This window comes from Protopterus annectens, chromosome 3.part1, assembly GCF_019279795.1.
Source record: "Protopterus annectens isolate FY-2018-M chromosome 3.part1, PAN1.0, whole genome shotgun sequence".
NCBI classification, from domain to species: domain Eukaryota; kingdom Metazoa; phylum Chordata; order Ceratodontiformes; family Protopteridae; genus Protopterus; species Protopterus annectens.
The window spans coordinates 1,699,727,917-1,699,747,629 of record NC_056732.1 but is presented as its reverse complement, the minus strand read 5'-3'; the positions used below and the strand labels follow the sequence as shown (position 1 = coordinate 1,699,747,629).

At 45.5% G+C, this 19,713-nt stretch overlaps 1 protein-coding gene across 1 annotated transcript in view; it reads right to left on the bottom strand.

Annotated features, from left to right (window-relative positions):
• Positions 1-19,713, bottom strand: part of DGAT1 (diacylglycerol O-acyltransferase 1) — a gene marked incomplete in the record, with an annotated part of 1,335,127 nt that overhangs the window by 836,515 nt on the left and 478,899 nt on the right. Inside the window, 1 exon segment of the mRNA XM_044067713.1 lies at positions 7,536-7,621. Within this exon segment, the coding sequence (XP_043923648.1) occupies positions 7,536-7,621 (86 nt within the window).

Sequence of the window (19,713 nt, the reverse complement as noted above, 5' to 3'; positions counted from 1 at the left end):
GGTCGGCCGAATTCCAAAGTCTAGGTCCGGCGTCGGTTGTCATCGCCTCTTCCCTGACGTCAGTGTGACAGGGGTATAAAAGAACCAGCCGACGCCATTTTCTTCAGTTTTTCTTGCCCCAGATGTCAGGTGCCCCCAGAAAGAAGGCAATACATAAAATGATGTAATAATGCAATGCAATATAATCAAAGACCAGTAGTTGCAAGCAAATACACCATAAAAGAAGACCCCTAGAGGGGAAGGAGGGAGGGAAACCTGGACTGCAGCTGTATTAGCACTCGAACATCTATATTTATGGTCGGTACAAAACTGTACTATGTTCATCGTGCATACAGCTGCAGTCATAACAGATGGGTAGAATCCCAAAGCTAAGAAAGGGGTGGTAGGCACTAGGTGGAGCTAGGAGGAGCCAAAATGCCCTGCAAGACTGCAGTGGCAAAGCCTGCTCTAGATTTGGAGTATAATGGTAGGTTGTAGTGCTTGGAGAAGGTATGCACAGAACTCCAAGTGGCTGCTTCTAAAATATCCTTGGTAGGAACTCCTCTGAGAAAGGCTGCAGAGGTGGCTGTGGCCCTGGTCGAATGAGTTCTAATGCCTGTAGGTACAGTTTTGCCATGAAAGGAATAGCAAAAGCGTATGCAGTGGGCTATCCATTTTGAGATTGTCTGTTTGGATATTGACTTTCCTTGAGCTCCTACCGCATAGGCCACAAAAAGCGGTTCTGATTTTCTGAAAGGTTTTGTTCTGTCCAAATAATAACGCAGTTGTCTGTGGATGTCCAAGGAATGCAGTAATCTCTCCCCTTTGTTTTGAGGATTAGGATAAAAAGTAGGTAAATGTATGGCCTGATTTAAAGCTACCCTGGATACCACTTTAGGCATAAAGGACAGGTTGGTACGTAATGAAACTCTGTCCTGATGGAAGATGATAAAAGGCTGGACAGCCATAAGGGCCTGTAGTTCTGAAACTCTACGAGCTGAAGTGATAGCCAGAAGGACAGCTGTTTTCCAGGACAAATATTGTAAATCTGATGAGGCAGCTGGCTCAAAAGGAGGCAAAGTCAGTTTTTCCAGAATGAAATTAAGATCCCAAGCAGGTATTGGTTGTTTTCTTGGAGGTCTTAAATTCTTAGCCCCTCTGAGGAACTGTCTTAATAGAGGGTGAGAGAATAAAGGTGGATCAGTGTTGTATTCTGCAGAAATGACTGAGGCATGGATTTTGATGGAGGAGAACGAAAGTCCACTGCTTAGCAGTTCAGCCAAATATTGTAGTATTTGAGGTAAATTCAGTTTTCCAGGATTCTGGCCCTTTTTCTCATTCCAAACACAAAAACGTTTCCATTTTGCAGAGTAAGCGTTTCTAGTTGATGACCTTCTGGCCTCCAAAATGACATCCTGCACCTCCTTGGAGAGCAGGGCCTGCTGCGATGCTAAGGAATCTTCCATGCGGCTAGATTGAGTGTTTTCAGCTGACTGTGAAGAGTTTTGAAGCTGTGCTGAGTCAGAAGAAGGGGCATTAGAGGCAGGGTCCATGGTGGGGAATGCGTCAGGCTCCTCAGGAGTGGGTACCAGTGTTGCCTTGGCCAGTCTGGAGCAATGAGTATCATCTTTGGTCTGTCTGCTCTGGTCTTCAATAGGACTTTGGGCAGCAGAGGAAGAGGTGGGAAGGCATAAACTGTCACTGATGTCCAACTGAAAGAGAGAGCGTCCACTCTCCAGGCCTTTGGATGGAAGATCCTTGAGCAGAATTTTGTCAATTGATGATTTTTGTGGGAGGCAAAGAGATCTATGTCTGGCCTTCCCCATTCTTGGATTATTTCTGTAAAAACTTTTGGATGCAACTTCCATTCGTGTGGATCTGTCATATTCCTGCTTAGGTTGTCTGCCAGCGTATTTTCCTTGCCTGGCAAGTACTGTGCTTGTAGTTCCATTTGTAAGTCCATGGCCATGTTCCAAAGTGACATGGCCAGTCTGCATAGGGGATAAGAATGTGTTCCTCCCTGCTTGTTTATGTACCACATAACTGTGGTGTTGTCTGTTCTTATCAATAGCTGGCCTGGTTGTAGAAGGTCCTTGAAAGCTATAATAGCATTTATCACTGCTAGCATTTCTTTTTGCTTGATGTGAAGGTGCTTTTCTTTTTGGGTCCATTTGCCCTGAATGCACCGGTCTGTCATGTGCGCCCCCCAGGCGTAGTCCGAGGCGTCTGTTGTGATGACTTGATTTGCTTGAGGCTTGCTGGATGGAAGACCTGTGTTTGTTTGGCATGCTTGAGCCCACCACAGAAATTCCTTTTGCAGACATGGAATTAGTGGTATTACTGTTTCCAAACTGTGGCTGTGGCTGTGTTGAGACCATGTGTTTTTTTGGTACCATTGTAGTTTTCTCATATGCAGCTTTGCACATGGGATTAGTAAGATGCAAGATGCCATGAATCCCAGAACCTGCAGGATTTTCCTTGCAGTCAGTCTGGTGCAATTTGCCAGTGTTCTGAAATATTGAATTAGTTGCCCCTGCTTCTCTGGCGTGAGGGTAGGCCATCTGGGTGTTTGTGTCCAAATTGGCACCCAGGAAAATTATCTTCCGAGAGGGTATTAGTCTTGACTTCTCTTTGTTGACTGTGTATCCTAGAGAGTTTAATAACATTATTACATAAGCCAGATATTTCAGAAGAATGTGCTTGCTGTCCGCTTGGATCAGGCAGTCGTCCAAATACGGGTATATTTGTATAACTTGAAGTCTGCAGTAGGCAATTACTGATGCCAGGCATTTTGTGAATACTGTGGGCACAGTAGATAAACCAAAGGGCAATGCAGAGAATTGATAATGGATTGAACCTGCAAGAAATCTGAGGTATCTTCTGCAATTTTGTCTGATTGGGACATGCAGGTATGCCTCCTTGAGGTCCAATGTTACCAGCCAAGACTCCTTGCCCAGCATGGGAAGAAGTTGCTGTAGAGTGAGCATCTTGAATTTTGGTACGAGTAGGAATGTGTTTAGGACGGAAAGATCCAAAATAGGTCTCCAATCTTTTCCCTTCCTTGGCACCAGAAATAGCCTGGAATAAAAACCTTGACCTTGTTCGTGTGCAGGTACCTCTTGAATAGCTTTCATGTTTATAAGACCTGAAATTTGCTTTTGTGCCTCTGCCCTTTGATTGAGTGGCAGGTTTGGCATGCCTTTCATTTTTGGAAGGGTATGAAAATGGAATTTGTAGCCTCTGTTTATAATGTTTAGGATCCATTTGTCCTTTGTGACAATATGCCAATTTTTTGAGAATAGTGCCAGTTTTCCTCCTAAGGGGGCTGCCATTTGAGACCTGGTTGGCATGCAAAGGGGAAAGTCATTGGTTTTGCTTTCTGAAAGATTGCGAGCTGTCCTCACCACCTCTTTGTGTAGGAGCTTGCCATTGTCTGCCTCTGTACGAGCCTTGTGTTTGTCCTCTGCCCCTCGGGTGCCTGTATCTACCTCTTTGGGGTCTGTCTGTGGCAGGAAAGGACCAGTTTTTGGAAGGCCAATTTCTACTAAAACGTGGGGGTTGAACCTGCAGAAATTCTTTCACAGTTTGCATTGATTTAGCCTTTTCCTCCATTTTCCGTAATACTTCCTCAGCATTTGCCCCAAATAGTACATCCTTTTGCAGAGAGGCGTCTAGTAATTTTGCTTTGACATGATCAGGCAAGGCTTGTTCCTTGAGCCAGGCATGCCTACGTATGACTGAGCCTGTAACAGCAGCTCTACATGAGGCCTCTAGAGCATCAAAACCACATTGTAAGGTATGTTTACCCACTTGTTCTGCACTATGCATCAAATCCTGCAACTCCTTCATGTCTGGTTGTTCAGGTTGTGACATTTTACTTTTCAATTGAGATAACAGAAACTGTTGGTATTTTAGCATATGAAACTGACAGTTTAAGGCCCACATGGATAAGGTAGCCAAGGTATATACCTTTTTTCCCTACCTTTCTAAGGCTCTGGAATCTCTCTCGGAAGGCAATGGGTTTTTGGCAATGGAGGCCTTCACTCCCTTGGGCCCCTGTGAGATGGTTTCTAGGTCAGCAGCATGGCTTTTGTATAAAAATTGGTGTGAGTCAGGAACCCTGTAGTACCTATCAGGCTTAACTGGAGCTGGAGGAAGAGAGTCCGGGTTAAGGCAGGCCTCCGAGTAAACATCATCTAGGATGTCCAGGACAGGAGGTATAGCCAGAGGCTTGTGCTGGGGTAACAAAAGAAATTCCCTGAGCCTTTTCTTGAAATCTGAATAATCCTGGCCTTCCCAGTGAAAGTGTTCCCTTAAGGTATGCAGAGTTTCACCAAATGAGTAATCCTCGGGGGGGGGACAGAAAAAATAGATTCCTCTGCATCAGAGTCTTCAAAAGGGGAGTAAGACTGTTCCTGATAATCAGAGTGCTCTGAAATAATGGAGCCCTGATCAGAGGAGGGGGAATCTTCCTCCACTCTGGATCTTTTGTCCGAAGGTGGCTGAGAACCTCTGATTAGAGTAATTAAATCCTCAGCCATTTTAAGCATCTGTTTCTTAGGCATGGGGCCTGGAGATGGGCCCTGCGTAGCTGGTCTCTTAGGGTGCATGGTAGCTTTAGACTTGGTGAAAGCCTTGATGGAGAAAGAAGAGGAAGGTCTTAAGACACCTTGAGTGGAGGTGGACCTATCCACATTCTGTGTTTCAACACCAAGCGTGGCTTCAGTATCTGTAGTCAGGGTGTGGGCAGAGGAGCCTGCGACCTCGGGTACAGGAGACACCACCAAAGATGTATTGTCGGTAATCAGGGGCTGCGTAGGCGCCTCGCTGAGAACCGGACCATGTGTAGTTGGCTTTGGCGTGGTGTCGGTAGAGGCCGCGGGCCTCGAGTGTCGGTCCTTGTCTTTGCGTTTTTTAGACAAAACTGGAGTCGGAGACTGTATATCAATTAAAAGCCTCCTTATATAGAACGCACTTATGATTAGTATTTTATCCATCTGATATACTAGTTTAGGAATGTATTAGGGGATATTAGAGATATCAATATGGTAATTTTAGATTTTCTTGTAGTCAAGTCCTGTATTTACATATGTTCATTATGTTTATAGAGTTTATAGTTTATTCATTTATTCATTTATTTTATATTTTACATTTCATTTTTTTATAATATTCAGATTAGTTTTAGGTATACATATTTTTATTCTTCGTTTACCTTTGCATACATTTTTGTTTTTTATTTTGTTTTTTATTTTATATTCTATTCCATTTTAGTATTTTTTCACACTCATACACTTTTGTGTACATATTTTGAGAGTTTACATCTATATTAGTCACTAATCCAACTAGTATATCCACTGTTGGATTAGTCAATATGTTTATTCACTTATTTATTACATGCAAGGTGCAGATTTTAGTAATATTTTTATTGGTTATACTGTTTACACATGATTTTCATGAGTCTAGTGGCGGTGCAATAATTGTTTACAAGATTTCTGTATGTAAATCAAGTTATGAATTTTAGACATGTACCTTATATGTTTATATTATTCCATCATATTCTATTTTATTTCATTTTATTTTATAGTTATGTGTCTTTAAGATACGATACACTTTCTTGGCGCCAAAAAGTTTATTTATTTGCCATGAATGCTTCTATCTGCAGTTCTGAAGAAGACCAGCTCATTGGTTGAAAGCGCTAAACTGCTTTAGCGTGTTGTTCTTGTCCGTTTTTTTGTTCGTGGATGTACGTTGTCAATGGGATTATTGTGTGTTATTTAAGGGGCGTTATGTGGATTAAAACTCTTTTTTAAACCAAAGAGGCGTCTATTGGCATTGTTCCGCTTATTGGCAGACACCGGATTATTTTCAAGACTTGCTGTCTTTTTGAAAACTTGTTTATGATATCCGACGACATAGTATAGTTAAATGCTTTCCCAAAATAATGCTGGGCGAACTCCGCCCGACGTTTAATAGTGCGTTTGTTGAAAGTAGCACAAAAGCGACAGACCGAGACGTCGTGGTCTGGGCCTAAACAAGGTATACAGAGGGAATGGAAATCCTTATGCGGTATTTGCTTCCCACAAGAAATACAATTATTAACTTAGTCTGACATCGGTCTGAGGTAAGAAAAAGTTTCCCCAACGGGGTACTTAGCTTTTAAGAAGACTTCGGTTCCAAATTTTTCGTAATCTCAGGAGCTGGCCGACCGGCACTTGCGAACTGCTTCTGCTTCGGGCACCGCGCAGCAAGAAAGACTGAAGAAAATGTCGTCGGCTGGTTCTTTTATACCCCTGTCACACTGACGTCAGGGAAGAGGCGACGACAACCGACGCCGGACCTAGACTTTGGAATTCGGCCGACCGAAGACCCGCCTGACGGCAGGAGAACCCATCTGTTATGACTGCAGCTGTATGCACGATGAACATCATCTATATACAAACTGCCATCAGACCCAGATCATGTGTAACAGCAGAGGTGTGGTGTCAGCTTATCCTGAAGGAATGATCCCATTAATCAAACATGCTGTTACAATAAACATACTTATACAACTGTACTATGTTCATCACATTATTCGTTATAACAGGACTAGTACAGTACTAAGCAATGCACTTTTCAATTCCCACTTATGGGTGAATGGCCTATAGCTGTATGACAGATAATGCAAAACATATTCAAACAGTTACTTGCACATCCAGTTCATAGTTATAACAGAACATTTGAATGAATGGCAAAGTAACAACCACTCAAGTATTTAGGAGCAGATCCGATACTGCCTACCATCTTGTTGATCGGGTCATATTTTGCCCAATCAGATTTCTCTCTTGAATTTTACTTAAAAGGTAATGCGATTAGTTAATGTGAGGCTAAGGAGAAAAACATTTAATTATGTCTGTTTAATAACTAGGCAACCCTGTTTTCATTTAAAAAAGTAGCAGACAGCTGATTAGCTCATGAGTCAGCGTCTCATGCTGTGACATACAGGTCATCTAGGTATAAACAGAGATGGCAAAATTATTTTCTTTTTTGTCTGCTTAGGAAAAACAGTTACCAGATTCTTTCATAAAAACTGCATTATAAAACTGGAAATGCCTCCCTACTTCTCAGTGTTTTAACTCAAGAATCCTGTCTAAAATGACTGCTACTAAAGCATTGTGCAGTAAATGCATTAATATCTTATGCAGTGACAGAATTAAGAGGTACAGCTTGATTTTCAACAAAACATTTTAAGTCCAAAACAGGGGCTGCTGGTTGTTTTGGAGGCCGATATGAAGCATCACCTTCAAGTAAACTTTGCAGCAAGTTAAGAAGCTATAACTGCAGAAACAGGCATATAAGCACAAAGTTCAATGACCATTTCATTTGCTTCATTACAATATTTTCATCACTTTGACCATGTGATTCATAAAGCATTTAAATTATTTTAGTGTGCTTGTGATAAACAGGACAGCTACTCTCAAAATACACTCCTTAGATCAGATGGTCTTCAGTGTATAAAGATACATACACTGCTGGTCTCCACACATGCAAACAAGTAATTTCATCCCTTCAAGACTCACCAATTACAAGGCACAAAGATGGCCAGCTATAAGGATCCTTCAGAAAAAGTGAAACTACTTGTATAGGATCGACCAAAATTCCATATCTATAATAAAATAAAGACAGTTTACAGTTAAAGCTAGCAATAATAAATTCTTGTCACAAAGTGCAAAAAAAAAAATATATAGCAAGTCCAGAATAGAACTGACAGTGACTAAGAGTACATAAAGGCAAACCTAACATAGCAGATTACGAAGACTAACAAGCATATGAAAAAGTATTTTACAGCTAATGTGGTACCCTTTATAGAATATTCCAATTATTTATGACTGGACATAGGCAAATATACATTAATAGAAACAGGCAAATATACATTAACAGAAACAAAAACAAACATTAACTTTTTTCATTTACATACATGATATACCACATATCTTTTCTTTGTTACTATCATCAGTCCAACAGCACATAAATTGCTGAATTCCTGCCTTTTCTCCTTCTCATGAACATTATTCTGTATGCATAGTTAACACAATTTCCACAAATTTCTATTTGCGCTTTCCCTTTTCTTAAGATACCTCTTCCAGTTCTCATATCTCTTTTATAATATTTAATACTTCAAAGACAGTTAAGATTTGATTTCCATTTTTCTAGCAATTGCTTTTTTAGCAGTCAACAGCATTAAACTTAAGGCCTTACTATGTCTAGGCAATGCAGATCCTGCGTCCAGATCAAACAAATAATTTTCTTAATAAAAATCCAACGATAGTGACCAATGTATAAATGCTCCCAAAACTTGAAAAAATAAACAAGGAAGCAAGAAACAAGTACAGGAGTGCTCCAAGGATGACCAAATAAATCCACATAAACGTAATACGAAATCACTGGTAGGCAGGAAACATGATATTATATCTTCAAAGTTCTAAGTTGATTTGTTCTGTTTTGTGTCATGGATCAAAGCTTACATATCTTTAACATTTATGTGCTTCAGTCTGTCTGAAGAGTGCTACAGATTACACGCACAGAAACTGCTCCACAAGCAAAATCCGAGGCATATGTTACATACTGAAATGGGACAGGAGGGGAAAAAGGGAAGACCTAAAATTGGAATTTGAAGTTCCAGAGGATAAGAATGTTGAGCTCGTGTGTTTTTAAAAGCCACTGAATTTTTCATATGTGCAACTTGGCAAAAGGAATCAAGAGAATCACATAAGCCATGAACCCTATGATCCAAAGACATTCTCTTGCCAAAGTCAGAGACCAATAGGAGATGGTCTGGAAACTTTCCAGGTTAAAATGCACTTTTTCCTGAGTAATACAACCTTTTGCTCAGATGTGTCCAGAAGGCAAGCTCCCCAGAAACAGTCACGTGTGACAGGGACAAAGAATTTTTGAACATTTACCTAGAAAAGTACAGTTGTGTACACTTACCATAAATGTAGATGTTCGAGTGTATTCACTGTTGCAGTCTTTACATTTGGGTAATCTGCTGGCAGGTTGCCCTCAGTCGGCCTGATTAACAAAGTCTTGGGTCCTGCTTCGGTTGCTGTCAACTCTTCCATGACGTCAGGTCATCAGGTGTATAAAACATGCAGCCGACGCCATTTTAATCAGTTTTTCTTGCCTCAGATGTCAGGTGCCCCCCAAATGGGGAACAAAAATATATATATAAACTGTAAATATATAAATGCACCTTAGAAACATAAGATTTACCTTCAACTAAAAGCAAATACACCACAAAGGCGTTTGAGTATAGCGAAGGAAGGAAAAGGTATAGAAAGGAGGCTGGCGGGTGGGTAACCCGGACTGTAACATCTACATTTATGGTAAGTGTACACAACTGTACAATGTTCTTCGTGTTTCACTGTTGCAGTCATTACATTTGGGTAGAATCCCAAAGCTATGGAAGGGAGGATGGAACTAAACAGCATTAGGAGCAGCTATAAGGCCCTGCAGAACTGCAGTGGCAAAGCCTGCCCTAGATTTGGAGAAGAGAGGTAAATGATTTTGCTTTGTGAACGTATGAACTGAGCTCCAAGCAGCAGTTTCTAGAATGTCTCTGGTAGGGTCCCCTCTGAGAAAAGCTGCTGAAGTAGAGGCAGCCCTAGTGGAATGGGATCTGATCTTCTTGGGCACAGGTTTACCATGCTGCAAGTAGCAGAAACTAATGCAATGGCTTATCCACTTAGAAATAGTCAGCTTGGATATAGCCTTCCCCTCTGATCCTGCAGCAAATGCTACCAGTAGTTGCTCAGACTAAGATTTTTGTCCTGTTTAAGTAGAATCTTAGTTATCTGTGTACATCCAATGAATGCAATATCTGCTCCCCCTTGTTCTGCAGATTTCAGAAAAAAGTTGGCAGGTGAATGGTCTGGTTAAGAGCCACACTGGATACCACCTTAGGCATAAAAGGATTGGTCCTGAGGGTCACCCTGTCCGGATAAAAAAATAATGAAAGGCTCCACTGCCATGAGAGCCTGTAGTTCTGAAACCCTTCTAGCTGAAGTGACTGCCAAAAGAAACGCAGTCTTCCAAGAAAGAAATGTTATATCCACAGTAGTTGCTGGTTCAAAAGGAGGCAAGGTGAGTTTTTCCAGCACAAAACTGAGGTCCCATGCAGGAGTTGGCGCTCTCCTGGGAGGCCTTAAATTTTTGGCCCCTCTGAGATACTGTTTTAGCAGTGGATGAGAGAAGAGGGGAGGCTCTGTGCTGTAATGAGCCGAGATGGCAGAGGCATGGACTTTTATTGAAGAAAAAGATAGGCCCTTGTCAAGCATATTAGTTACGTACTGTAAAATCTGAGGAATAATGGGCTTTGCTGTGTCTATTCCTTGAATCCCTTCCATTTATCAGCATAAGATTTTTTAGTACTAGGCCTTCTAGCCTCCAAAATGAGATCCGTCACAGGCTTGCTGAGAGATATGGTTTGAATGATTAGTTGATTAGCCATGCTGCAAGATTCAGAGTTTGGAGCAGAGTGTGCAGAATTTGATAGTTCTGCTGAGACAATAGATGAGGTGTTTAAGCAAGTAGCATGGAGGAAGGTGTGACATATTCCTTAGAAGCGGGTACCAGTGTTGGCGAGGCCAGTCTGAAGCAATTAGAATCATTTTTGTTTTTTCCTGTATGACTTTTATTAAGACCTTGGAGAGTAGAGGCAGAGGGGGAAAGGCATAGACTAATAGGTTTTTCCAGCTGAAGGATAGAGCATCCACTTTCCATGCTTTTTTGTGAAGAGTTCTTGTGCAGAATTTGTTCAACTGATAGTTTTGGGGAGAGGCAAATAGATCTATGTCTGGGCTTCCTCATTTCTGTGTTAACATGCTGAAGATTTGTGGATCCAGTTTCCATTTGTGAGTGTCCATAAGATTTCTGCTTATGTCATCTGCCAGAGTATTTTACTTTCCTGGCAGGAACTGAGCTTGAAGATGTATTTGGTAAGTCAAGGCTATGTTCCACAAGGCCATGGCTAGTCTGTAAAAGGGGTAGGAATGGGTAACCCCCCCCCCCCGCTTGATTATGTACCGCATAACTGTGGTGTTGTCCGTCTTTATCAGTAGTTGTCCTGGGTGAAGCAAGTCCTTGAAAGCTGTCAGAGCATTCTTAACAGATAGCATTTCCTTTTGGTTGATATGTAGATGCACTTGGTTTGGGCTCCATTTGCCCTGAATGCATCTCCCTGCCAGGTGGGCCCCCCAAGCACAGTCTGATGCGTCTGTAGTTAGGGTTTGGGTGGCAGGGGGTAGAGTGAATGACAGTCCCTTGTTTTGGTGACATGTCTCTGCCCACAAAAGAAACTCCTGTTGTAGGCAGGGAATGAGAGGAATCTGTTTCCAGGCTGTGACAATGTTGACTCCATAAACTTTTTAGGTACCACTGAAGTTTCCTCAATGCAGTCTCGCATATGGAATTAGTAGAATGCAGGATGCCATGAACCCCAAAGCCTGCAGAATTTGTCTTGCAGATAACTGGGTTTTTGTTGGCATTTGTTTGAAGTATGTTGTCAATTGCATTTGTTTGTCTGGTGTGAGGTAAGCCATCTGGGCAGTTGTACCCTAGGCATGCTAGAAGCCTTTTTACAAATGCCAGATGTTGAAGAAGGGTGTCCTTGTCCTCTGTCTGAATGACACAATCGTACAGTTAAGGATAAATTTGAATGTTTGTCTGCAGAATGCAATTACTGGTGCCAGGCACTTTGTAAAGACCTTGTGTGCAGTAGATAAGCCAAAGGGCAGTGCAGAGAATTGGTAATGCAAAAAAAGAAATGCATTGAAGCGGAGGTATCTTCTGCAAGATTCCCTTATTGGGATATGCAGGTATGCCTCTTAAGTCTAGAGTTACTAACCAGGCATTCTTGCCTAGCATGGGCAGTAGCTGTTGTAAAGTCAGCATTTTGAATTTTAGAATGTCCAGGAACGTGTTCAGAATTGATAAGTCCAGTATTGGACGCTATGATTTGTCTTTTCTGGGTACCAGGAAAAGTCTTGAATAAAATCCTTGTCCCTTTTCCTTTTCTGGTACCGGCTGAATAGCCCCCATATCCATGAGGGACATGACTTGTTTCTGGGCCTCTGCCCACTGGTTTTGTGGCAGATCTGGCCATCCATTTAGAAGTGGCAAGGTATGGAAATGAAATCTGTACCCCTGGAATACTATGTTTAATACCCATTAATTGCCAATTTTTGAGCATAAAGTGCTAGTTTTCCCCCCAAGGGGATTGCCAAAAGATAAGTGCTTGGAGATGATACAGGAAAGTCATTGAGACTGCTTACTGTAGGGTTGTGCTTTGTTACCTCCAGATTTGGAGGTGGAGGCACCCCATTGCTTTGACCTGTAAGATCTCTGTGATTGATATCTGGAGCCTTTTGAGCACCTGGGTTTGCCCAGAGTGGCTCTGTTGGACACAGGAAAGGACCAATTCTTAGTAGGCCAGTGCCTACTGAACCTGGGTGGCTGCATTTGCAAGAAATCCTTTACAGTTTGCATAGATTTAGCTTTGTCTTCCATTTTCTTTAAAACCTCTTCTACCTTATTACCCAACAGACTATCATGCTGTAAAGGGGCATCCAACAATTTAGCTTTAACATGATCAGGCAGATTTTGCGCCTTGAGTCAGGCATGCCTTCTCATCACAGATCTAGTTACAGCGGTCCTGCAAGAGACTTCCAAGGAATCAAAACCACATTGCAAAGTATGCTTTCCAACCTGTTCTGCTGAATGCAATAAATCCTGTAACTCTATTTTCCACAATCAGAAATCAACATAATTTTCTGTTTCAGTAAGCCCATAACATGCTGTTGATAATTAAGCATATGAAACTGGCAGTTTAAAGCCCTGATTGCCAAGGTTGCAGCAGTATAAACCTTCTTACCCCATCTATCCAGCGCCCTGGAATCTCTATCAGAAGGGGTAGGATTTTTGGCTGTAGAAGCCTTAACACCATTGGAACCCTGAGAAATAGTCTCAGGATCAGCAGTAGGATTTTTGAAAAGAAACTTGTGGGTGTCAAGAACTCTAATATCTGCCTGGCTTACTAGGAGCTGGAGGCAGGGAATTAGGAGCCATGCTTGATTCTGAGAACACATCAACAATGTCTAATACAGGAAGTATTGCCAAAGGCCTATGCTGAGGAAGGAGAAGGAAATCCCTAAGCCTCTTTTTTGATTCAGAGAAGTCCTGACTCTCCCAGTGAAAATGTTCCCTTAAAGTATGCAAAGTCTCTCCAAAAGACTAATCCTCAGGAGGAGATGCAGATGGGATGGATTCCTCTGCATCATAATCCTCATAAGGTGAAATAGAACATTTCTGATCAGAAGAGGAATCAGAAGAAATGGAAACCTGATCTGAAGATTCATAATCAGTGCTTTGCCTAGGCCTCTTAGCAGGGTGGGGGTGGAATTAGAAGTTATGTACTTACCATAACGTTCCATCTGAGTAGGTGTATTCATTTGTCTGCAACCTGTGGGTATGGATCCGATATCGGATCCGAACCGGCATGGTTTATCCAGCTATGGATCCGAGCTCCTAGCTCCTCCCCTCACCCATAATGCCCTGCTCTCCCTAGATGACCTCAGATCGAGTTTGCCCTGTATCAAATACCCTAATCAAGGGTAACACATTCTATGCAGGAACTGACAAGGCCAGGGGGATAGGAGGGCGGGATGGTTGCAGACAAATGAATACACCTACTCAGATGGAACGTTATGGTAAGTACATAACGTCTAAATCTGAAGTAGGAGATTCATTTGTCAGCAACCTGTGGGACAGAGTCCCCAGCTACCTGAATCTTGGGCGGCCATCATGGAAGGATATTCCAGAGCACCGCGGAGCCAAAGGATGCTCTACCTCTAGACGTGATATCCAGCTTGTAATGAGAAATAAAGGTATGAGATGAAGCCCAAGTGGCCGCTGAACAAATGTCATCCAGAGGTATCCTAGCCTTAAAGGCTGCTGAGGTAGAAACAGACCGGGTTGAATGAGCATGAACTCCATCTGGTGCAGGCCTCCCAGAAGCTTGGTAAGCTAATAGAATACACTGGGAAATCCATCGTGGCAAGGAGACTTTGGAAATTGGTTTACCCAGATTGAATATGGCAAAGGAAATGAACAACTGATCGGATTGCCTGTGACCAGCTGTCCTGTTAAGATAAAAACGAAGCTGCCTGTGAACATCCAATGAATGCAGCTTGTACTCGCCTTTGTTCTGATAATTAGGAAAGAAAATGGGGAGGTTGATGGACTGATTAATGTTTGCATCCGAAGCTACCTTAGGAAGAAAAGAGGGATCGATCCTGAGGTACACACGGTCCGGATGGAAGATCAAGTAAGGCGGCTTTATGGAAAGGGCTTGAAGTTCCGAAACTCTTTTGGCTGAAGTAATGGCTACTAAAAATGCAGTCTTAAGAGATAAGAATTTTAGATCTACAGTGGCCGCAGGCTCAAAGGGGGGAGTGGTCAAGGCCTGAAGAACCAAGGAAAGATCCCATGGTGGAACCGCCTGTTTGACAGGGGGTCTAAGCAGAAAGGTGCCTTTTAGGAAGATTTTACATAACTTGGCAGACATAAGAGGACCAGAGTCATGACCAACATGATAATGAGAAATGGCCACTAGCTGAACTTTGACCGTGGAACTACTGGCGCCATCATTAAAAAGAGTGGTAAGGAAATCTAGGACCACGGGAAGAGGTACCGTGAAGGGATCTAGACCATGCCGCTCCGCCCAAATGGAGACTCGCTTCCATTTACTGCGGTAAGTTTTTCTGGTAGAGGGTTTATGCGCCGCTACCAGGATAGCCTAAACAGGAGATGAAATACCGGGAGTCCTGATTAGGAGTGGAACTGGAGCAGCCAAGCAGTCAGCTTCAGGTTGTCCAGGTTCGGAGATGGTTAGGTTCGATGGGTGTGTTATCAGATCCGGGATGGGATCTAGAATCCAAAGTGGATTCACTGAGTGAGACCTTAGGTAAGGGAACCAGATCTGCCGAGGCCAGAATGGGGCTATGAGGATCATTCTGCACCCCAACCGAGAGGCTTTCTGAATAACCTGGAGCATCAGAGGTAGAGGGGGGTATGCGTACAGAAGACCGGGAGGCCAAGCATGCACCAGAGCGTCCCTTGGGGAATCCCCTGGTGGGGGGATTAGAGCGAAAAAACTGTCGCACTTGGTGTTTACGGGAGAAGCAAAGAGATCGCAACAAGGAGTTCCCCACCGTGCGAAGATACGTTTCGCTACTTGAGTATTGAGAGACCACTCGTACGGGGAGAGAATGGTGCGACAGCTTGTCCGCAAGGATGTTGGACCGACCCGGAATATGCATTGCGATGAGAAAGCAGTTGGTGGAGATCGCCCATTCCCACACTCTCATGGCTTCCCGACAAAGGGTAAGACCTGGTTCTCCCCTGTTTGTTGATGTACCAGACCACTGACATGTTGCCTGATTGAATCGCAATTGTTCCCAGGGGAAGAAAGGCCTGCAGTGCTTGCAACGCCAACAGCACGGCCCTCATCTCCAGAACATTGATATGCAGGGAGGTCTCCGAGTCGTTCCACATGCCTTGGACCGTCCGTCCCGCAAAATGCTCCCCCCCACCCGAGGCGAGACGCGTCTGTGGTCACTGTGGCAAGGGGGGAGATGCACAAAAGGGGCGGCCTCCTTGGAGATCCTTTGAATGGAGCCACCACAAAAGAGACAGCTTGCAAGCCTTGCTGACTGCAATGGGGTGATGCAGGGGAAGAGAAAGGCAAGACCATTGCACTTGAAGTGTCCACTGAAGTACCCGCATGTTCAGGCGGGCGAGCGGGAGAAGAGAAATCGCTGCCACCATGGACCCTAGTGCCCTCAGGACCAATTCCGCCGAAACTGAGCTGGAGTGGAGGATGGCCCGCACCTGAAGTCGTAGATTCCGAATTCTGTCGGTTGTGAGGAAGGCTCTTAACTTCCTTGTGTCTAACCTGGCACCTATGAACTCTATCAGCTGAGTAGGGGCCAGGTTGGACTTTGCTACGTTTATTGTGATACCTAGCCAGGGAGTTAGCTGAAGTCCCTTGCCAAAGATAGTAGATGCCTTGTTGGGGCGGTGAGAAGCCTGTCGTCCAGGTATGGAAAGACCTGCACCCCCTGAAGCCTCAGGTGGGCCGCAACCACTGCTAATACTTTGGTGAACACCCTGGGGGCTGTGGTGAGACCAAAGGGAAGGACCCTGAACTGGTAGTGACTGGCTCCCAGCCGGAAGCGAAGAAAACTCCTGGACCGTCTGTCCATTAGTATGTGGTAGTACGCATCCTTGAGGTCTATGGAGCACATCCAGTGATTCTCTCCCAGAAGGGGGAGGATAGATTGTAAGGTGACCATCCGGAACTTCTCCTTGGGAACTGCCAGGTCTAATAGGGACAGATCTAAAATGTGTCTTAGGTCCCCCGTCTTTTTTGGCACTAAAAAGAACCTGGAGTAGAACCCTGATCCGATCTGTCTGGGGGGACGGGCTGGATGGCTCTTCCTCAGCAGATAGCCAATTTCTGCTGAAGCGGCCTCCCTCTGATCGGGTGGAACGTCGGGGAGGGATTTTGGTTTCGGGATGTGGAGAAAGGGGATTTTGTATCCTCTGGATATAATACGGAGGACCCAGCGGTCTGTTATGGACTCCCATGCCGCTAGGTGCTCCGAAAAACGACCCCCGACTGCCTCCAGAGTGGAGCAGTCAGGCAACCCCTCAGGGTTGCTGCGCGGGCTGCTCAGAGAAAGGTTCTCTGGACCCGAAATTCCTGGGAGCCCCTCTGCCCCTGGGGCGGTGTCCGCCCTGTCCTCCTCTGCCACGGAAGGACTGGTTGTCCGGAGCAGGTTGGGATTGCTGCGACTTCCGGAACCACATCTTCTTCTTCTGGCCCTTTTGGTTCCTAGAGTAGGACCTCTGGGGCACAGAGAAGCGGACTCCGACGGCAGACAGCGTCTTCCCGTCCTTCTCGCTCTGGACCAAGGTGTCGCGAACCGTCTTGCCAAAAAGGGCAGAACCATCAAAGGGGGCATTCGCGAAAGACGCCTTGAAGGGCTCCGTAAAATCGCAATGGCACAGCCAGGCCTGGCGTCTCGTGACTAGGCCTACTCCTACAGCTCTAGCGGCTCCCTCAGTAGCGTGGGAAAGCAACCGCACAGAGGTATTTGTAACAGACCGAAGAGTGGCCATACGGGTGGAGTGCAACAGTTTGTCCTCCTCTGACATGGACTCTGGGAGGGGATGCAGCGTATTCTTTAATAAGATCGCGCTGCATCCTAATAACATGTGCCAGATAGTTGAGCGCCCTCACTGAGAAGGTCGCTGAACTAAACATTCGCTTCCCCAAGCGGTCCATCATCCGAGACTCCTTGCTCGGAGGATGGACTGAGGGACTCTCCTGGGCGAGTTCCCTCTTGGTGGCTGCTGCCGTCAACATGGCATCTACCGGAGTACCCTTACTCCAGTGGGCACGGTCAGCAGGGGGGCTGAGAATCCTGTCAGGTCTTTTGGGGATTGGCTCCAAGGTGTCCGGTTCCTTCCACGCCCTGGTGGTAATAAGGTCCACCAGGGGGTCGGCAGGAGGGGACACCCAAGAGGTAGACGGGCCCGCTTCGAATGCCTCCAAGAACACGGACTCGTCCGAAGAAGACTTTGGGGCAGACCACCCACCTCTTATACGAAGCATTTCCATGATGTCTCCAAAGGAGACATCCTCGGGGGGTGATCTTGGGTAGCCTTCCCCTTCCTCCAAGTCCGTGTCTTCAGTTAGAGACTCGGGGGAGTCTATGAGCCTCCTTTTACACGTGTGCTTGCGAGGTGCCTCCTCCACAGGAACTGCTTGGGGCATTGAAACGGGCTGTCCCAGTGGCCGGGCGATGGAAGCCTGACTCAGAGCAGATGGAGTGCGTGACGGAGCCGAAGCAAGTGCTGGGGGTCCGGAAGCCCTCAACAGAGCCCACTCCACTACATCAAAAGCCGAAGGGGAGCTGGCCTCGACCAAAGGATCCGACAGTCGGCTCCCCCTCGGATCCGAGGAGTGGATCGGAGCCGGCGCCGAGCTCCTCGGATCTGAGGGACCAGTGCGCTCCGACACGGATGGCGCCGAAGGCACACTGAGTCCCTCAGATCCGAAACTCGGGCCAAGGCTCCGAGAGGTCGGATCCGACACACTCGAGGGCAGGGTCGGATCCAAAGTAGCCAGTACTATCAGAGCCGACCCACCCCCGGCTCCAAAGCTGCCCGGCTCCGAGCGCTCCGAACCCAGGTAGCGGGTCGGAGAAGGAGCTATGGGCTTGAAAAAAGGGGACGAGCTCCCCCCCCAGGGGGGGGGGGGAGGCAGGAGCACTCCCATCTGCATCTGGGCCTGGATGAACCTTCGCATCATCCGGTATCGGCGTCAGAAAGACTATAAGTCGACCTCGAAGAGGCTACCGAGGTAGGCCTTGAATACCGCCTCGATAGCCTCGAAGGAGGTCGGGTCTCTTCCTCCTCAGGTCCTGGTGAAAAGGTCGGGGACCGGAGCAGAGGAGGAGGAGAGCCAGTAGTTAGAGAGGCCGGAGGAGAAGCCTGCTTAGCCGGCGGGGCCGAGACGGAGGACTCGGCCCGCCGCTTATGGTGCTTCTCTCTCCGGTCCTTCTTCCTAGCTTCCCTGTCCTCCGAACCCGTAGAGGGAGGTTGAGTCCCGGGAGGAAGAGCGGGAGCAGGTAGGGCAGGTACCGCAGGAGCGGTAACTACCAACGGGGCGGAGGCCGAAGCCGAGTCCGGGGGCAAAAGTCCCGCCAAGACCAGCTTTGACCTCCGCTCCTTCAATGCCCTGGGGTTGAACCCTGCACAGATTGAACATCCAGAAGTGAGGTGTTCAACCCCAAGGCATCGAACGCACAGAGTGTGGCCATCAGCAGGGGAGAGCTTATGGCCACACTCGGAGCACTTAGAGAAAAAAATAGCCTTTGGGGCTTCTGACATTTTTTTTTTTTTTTTTAACAGAACAGAAAAAATAAACTAATAAGTTAACCAAGTTAACTATCCAGTCACACTACAGACCCCAAAGACCATGCACACACAACTACGCTACCAGCGAGGGGAGGGAATTACAAAAAGTTTAGTAATTTAACTAAAAAAATATATTAAATGGGTGGGAAACCTAAAACTTTCACACAAAGGTACTATTAAAAGATCAAAAAAAACCCTTAGTAATTAAGTAAATTTCCACTTAGCTGTAGGAGCTCAAAGATCAAGCTGTCACCATGAACGCGGCAAACTAGATCTGAGGTCATCTAGGGAGAGCAGGGCATTATGGGTGAGGGGAGGAGCTAGGAGCTCGGATCCATAGCTGGATAAACCATGCCGGTTCGGATCCGATATTGGATCCATACCCACAGGTTGCTGACAAATGAATCTCCTACTTCAGATCCCCTGATCAAGGTAATTAAATCCTCAGCCATTTTGATCATTTGTTTTTTAGACATAGGGGCCTGAGCACGTGGCTCATGCGTCAGTTTTTTAGACATAGAAGTTGTTTTTGACCTTATTTTTGTTGATGGCGTCGGTTTAATATAAAAATGTTGAGGCCTGAAAACACCCTCAGAAGCCAGTGCCTGCTCAGCGGCTCCGGACCCATCCAAGGGAGAGACTTCCGCGGGTTCAATACTTTGCGAATCTCGCGGCATACCGGACTCCGAATGGGTCTCGGTAGAGGCCTGCAAC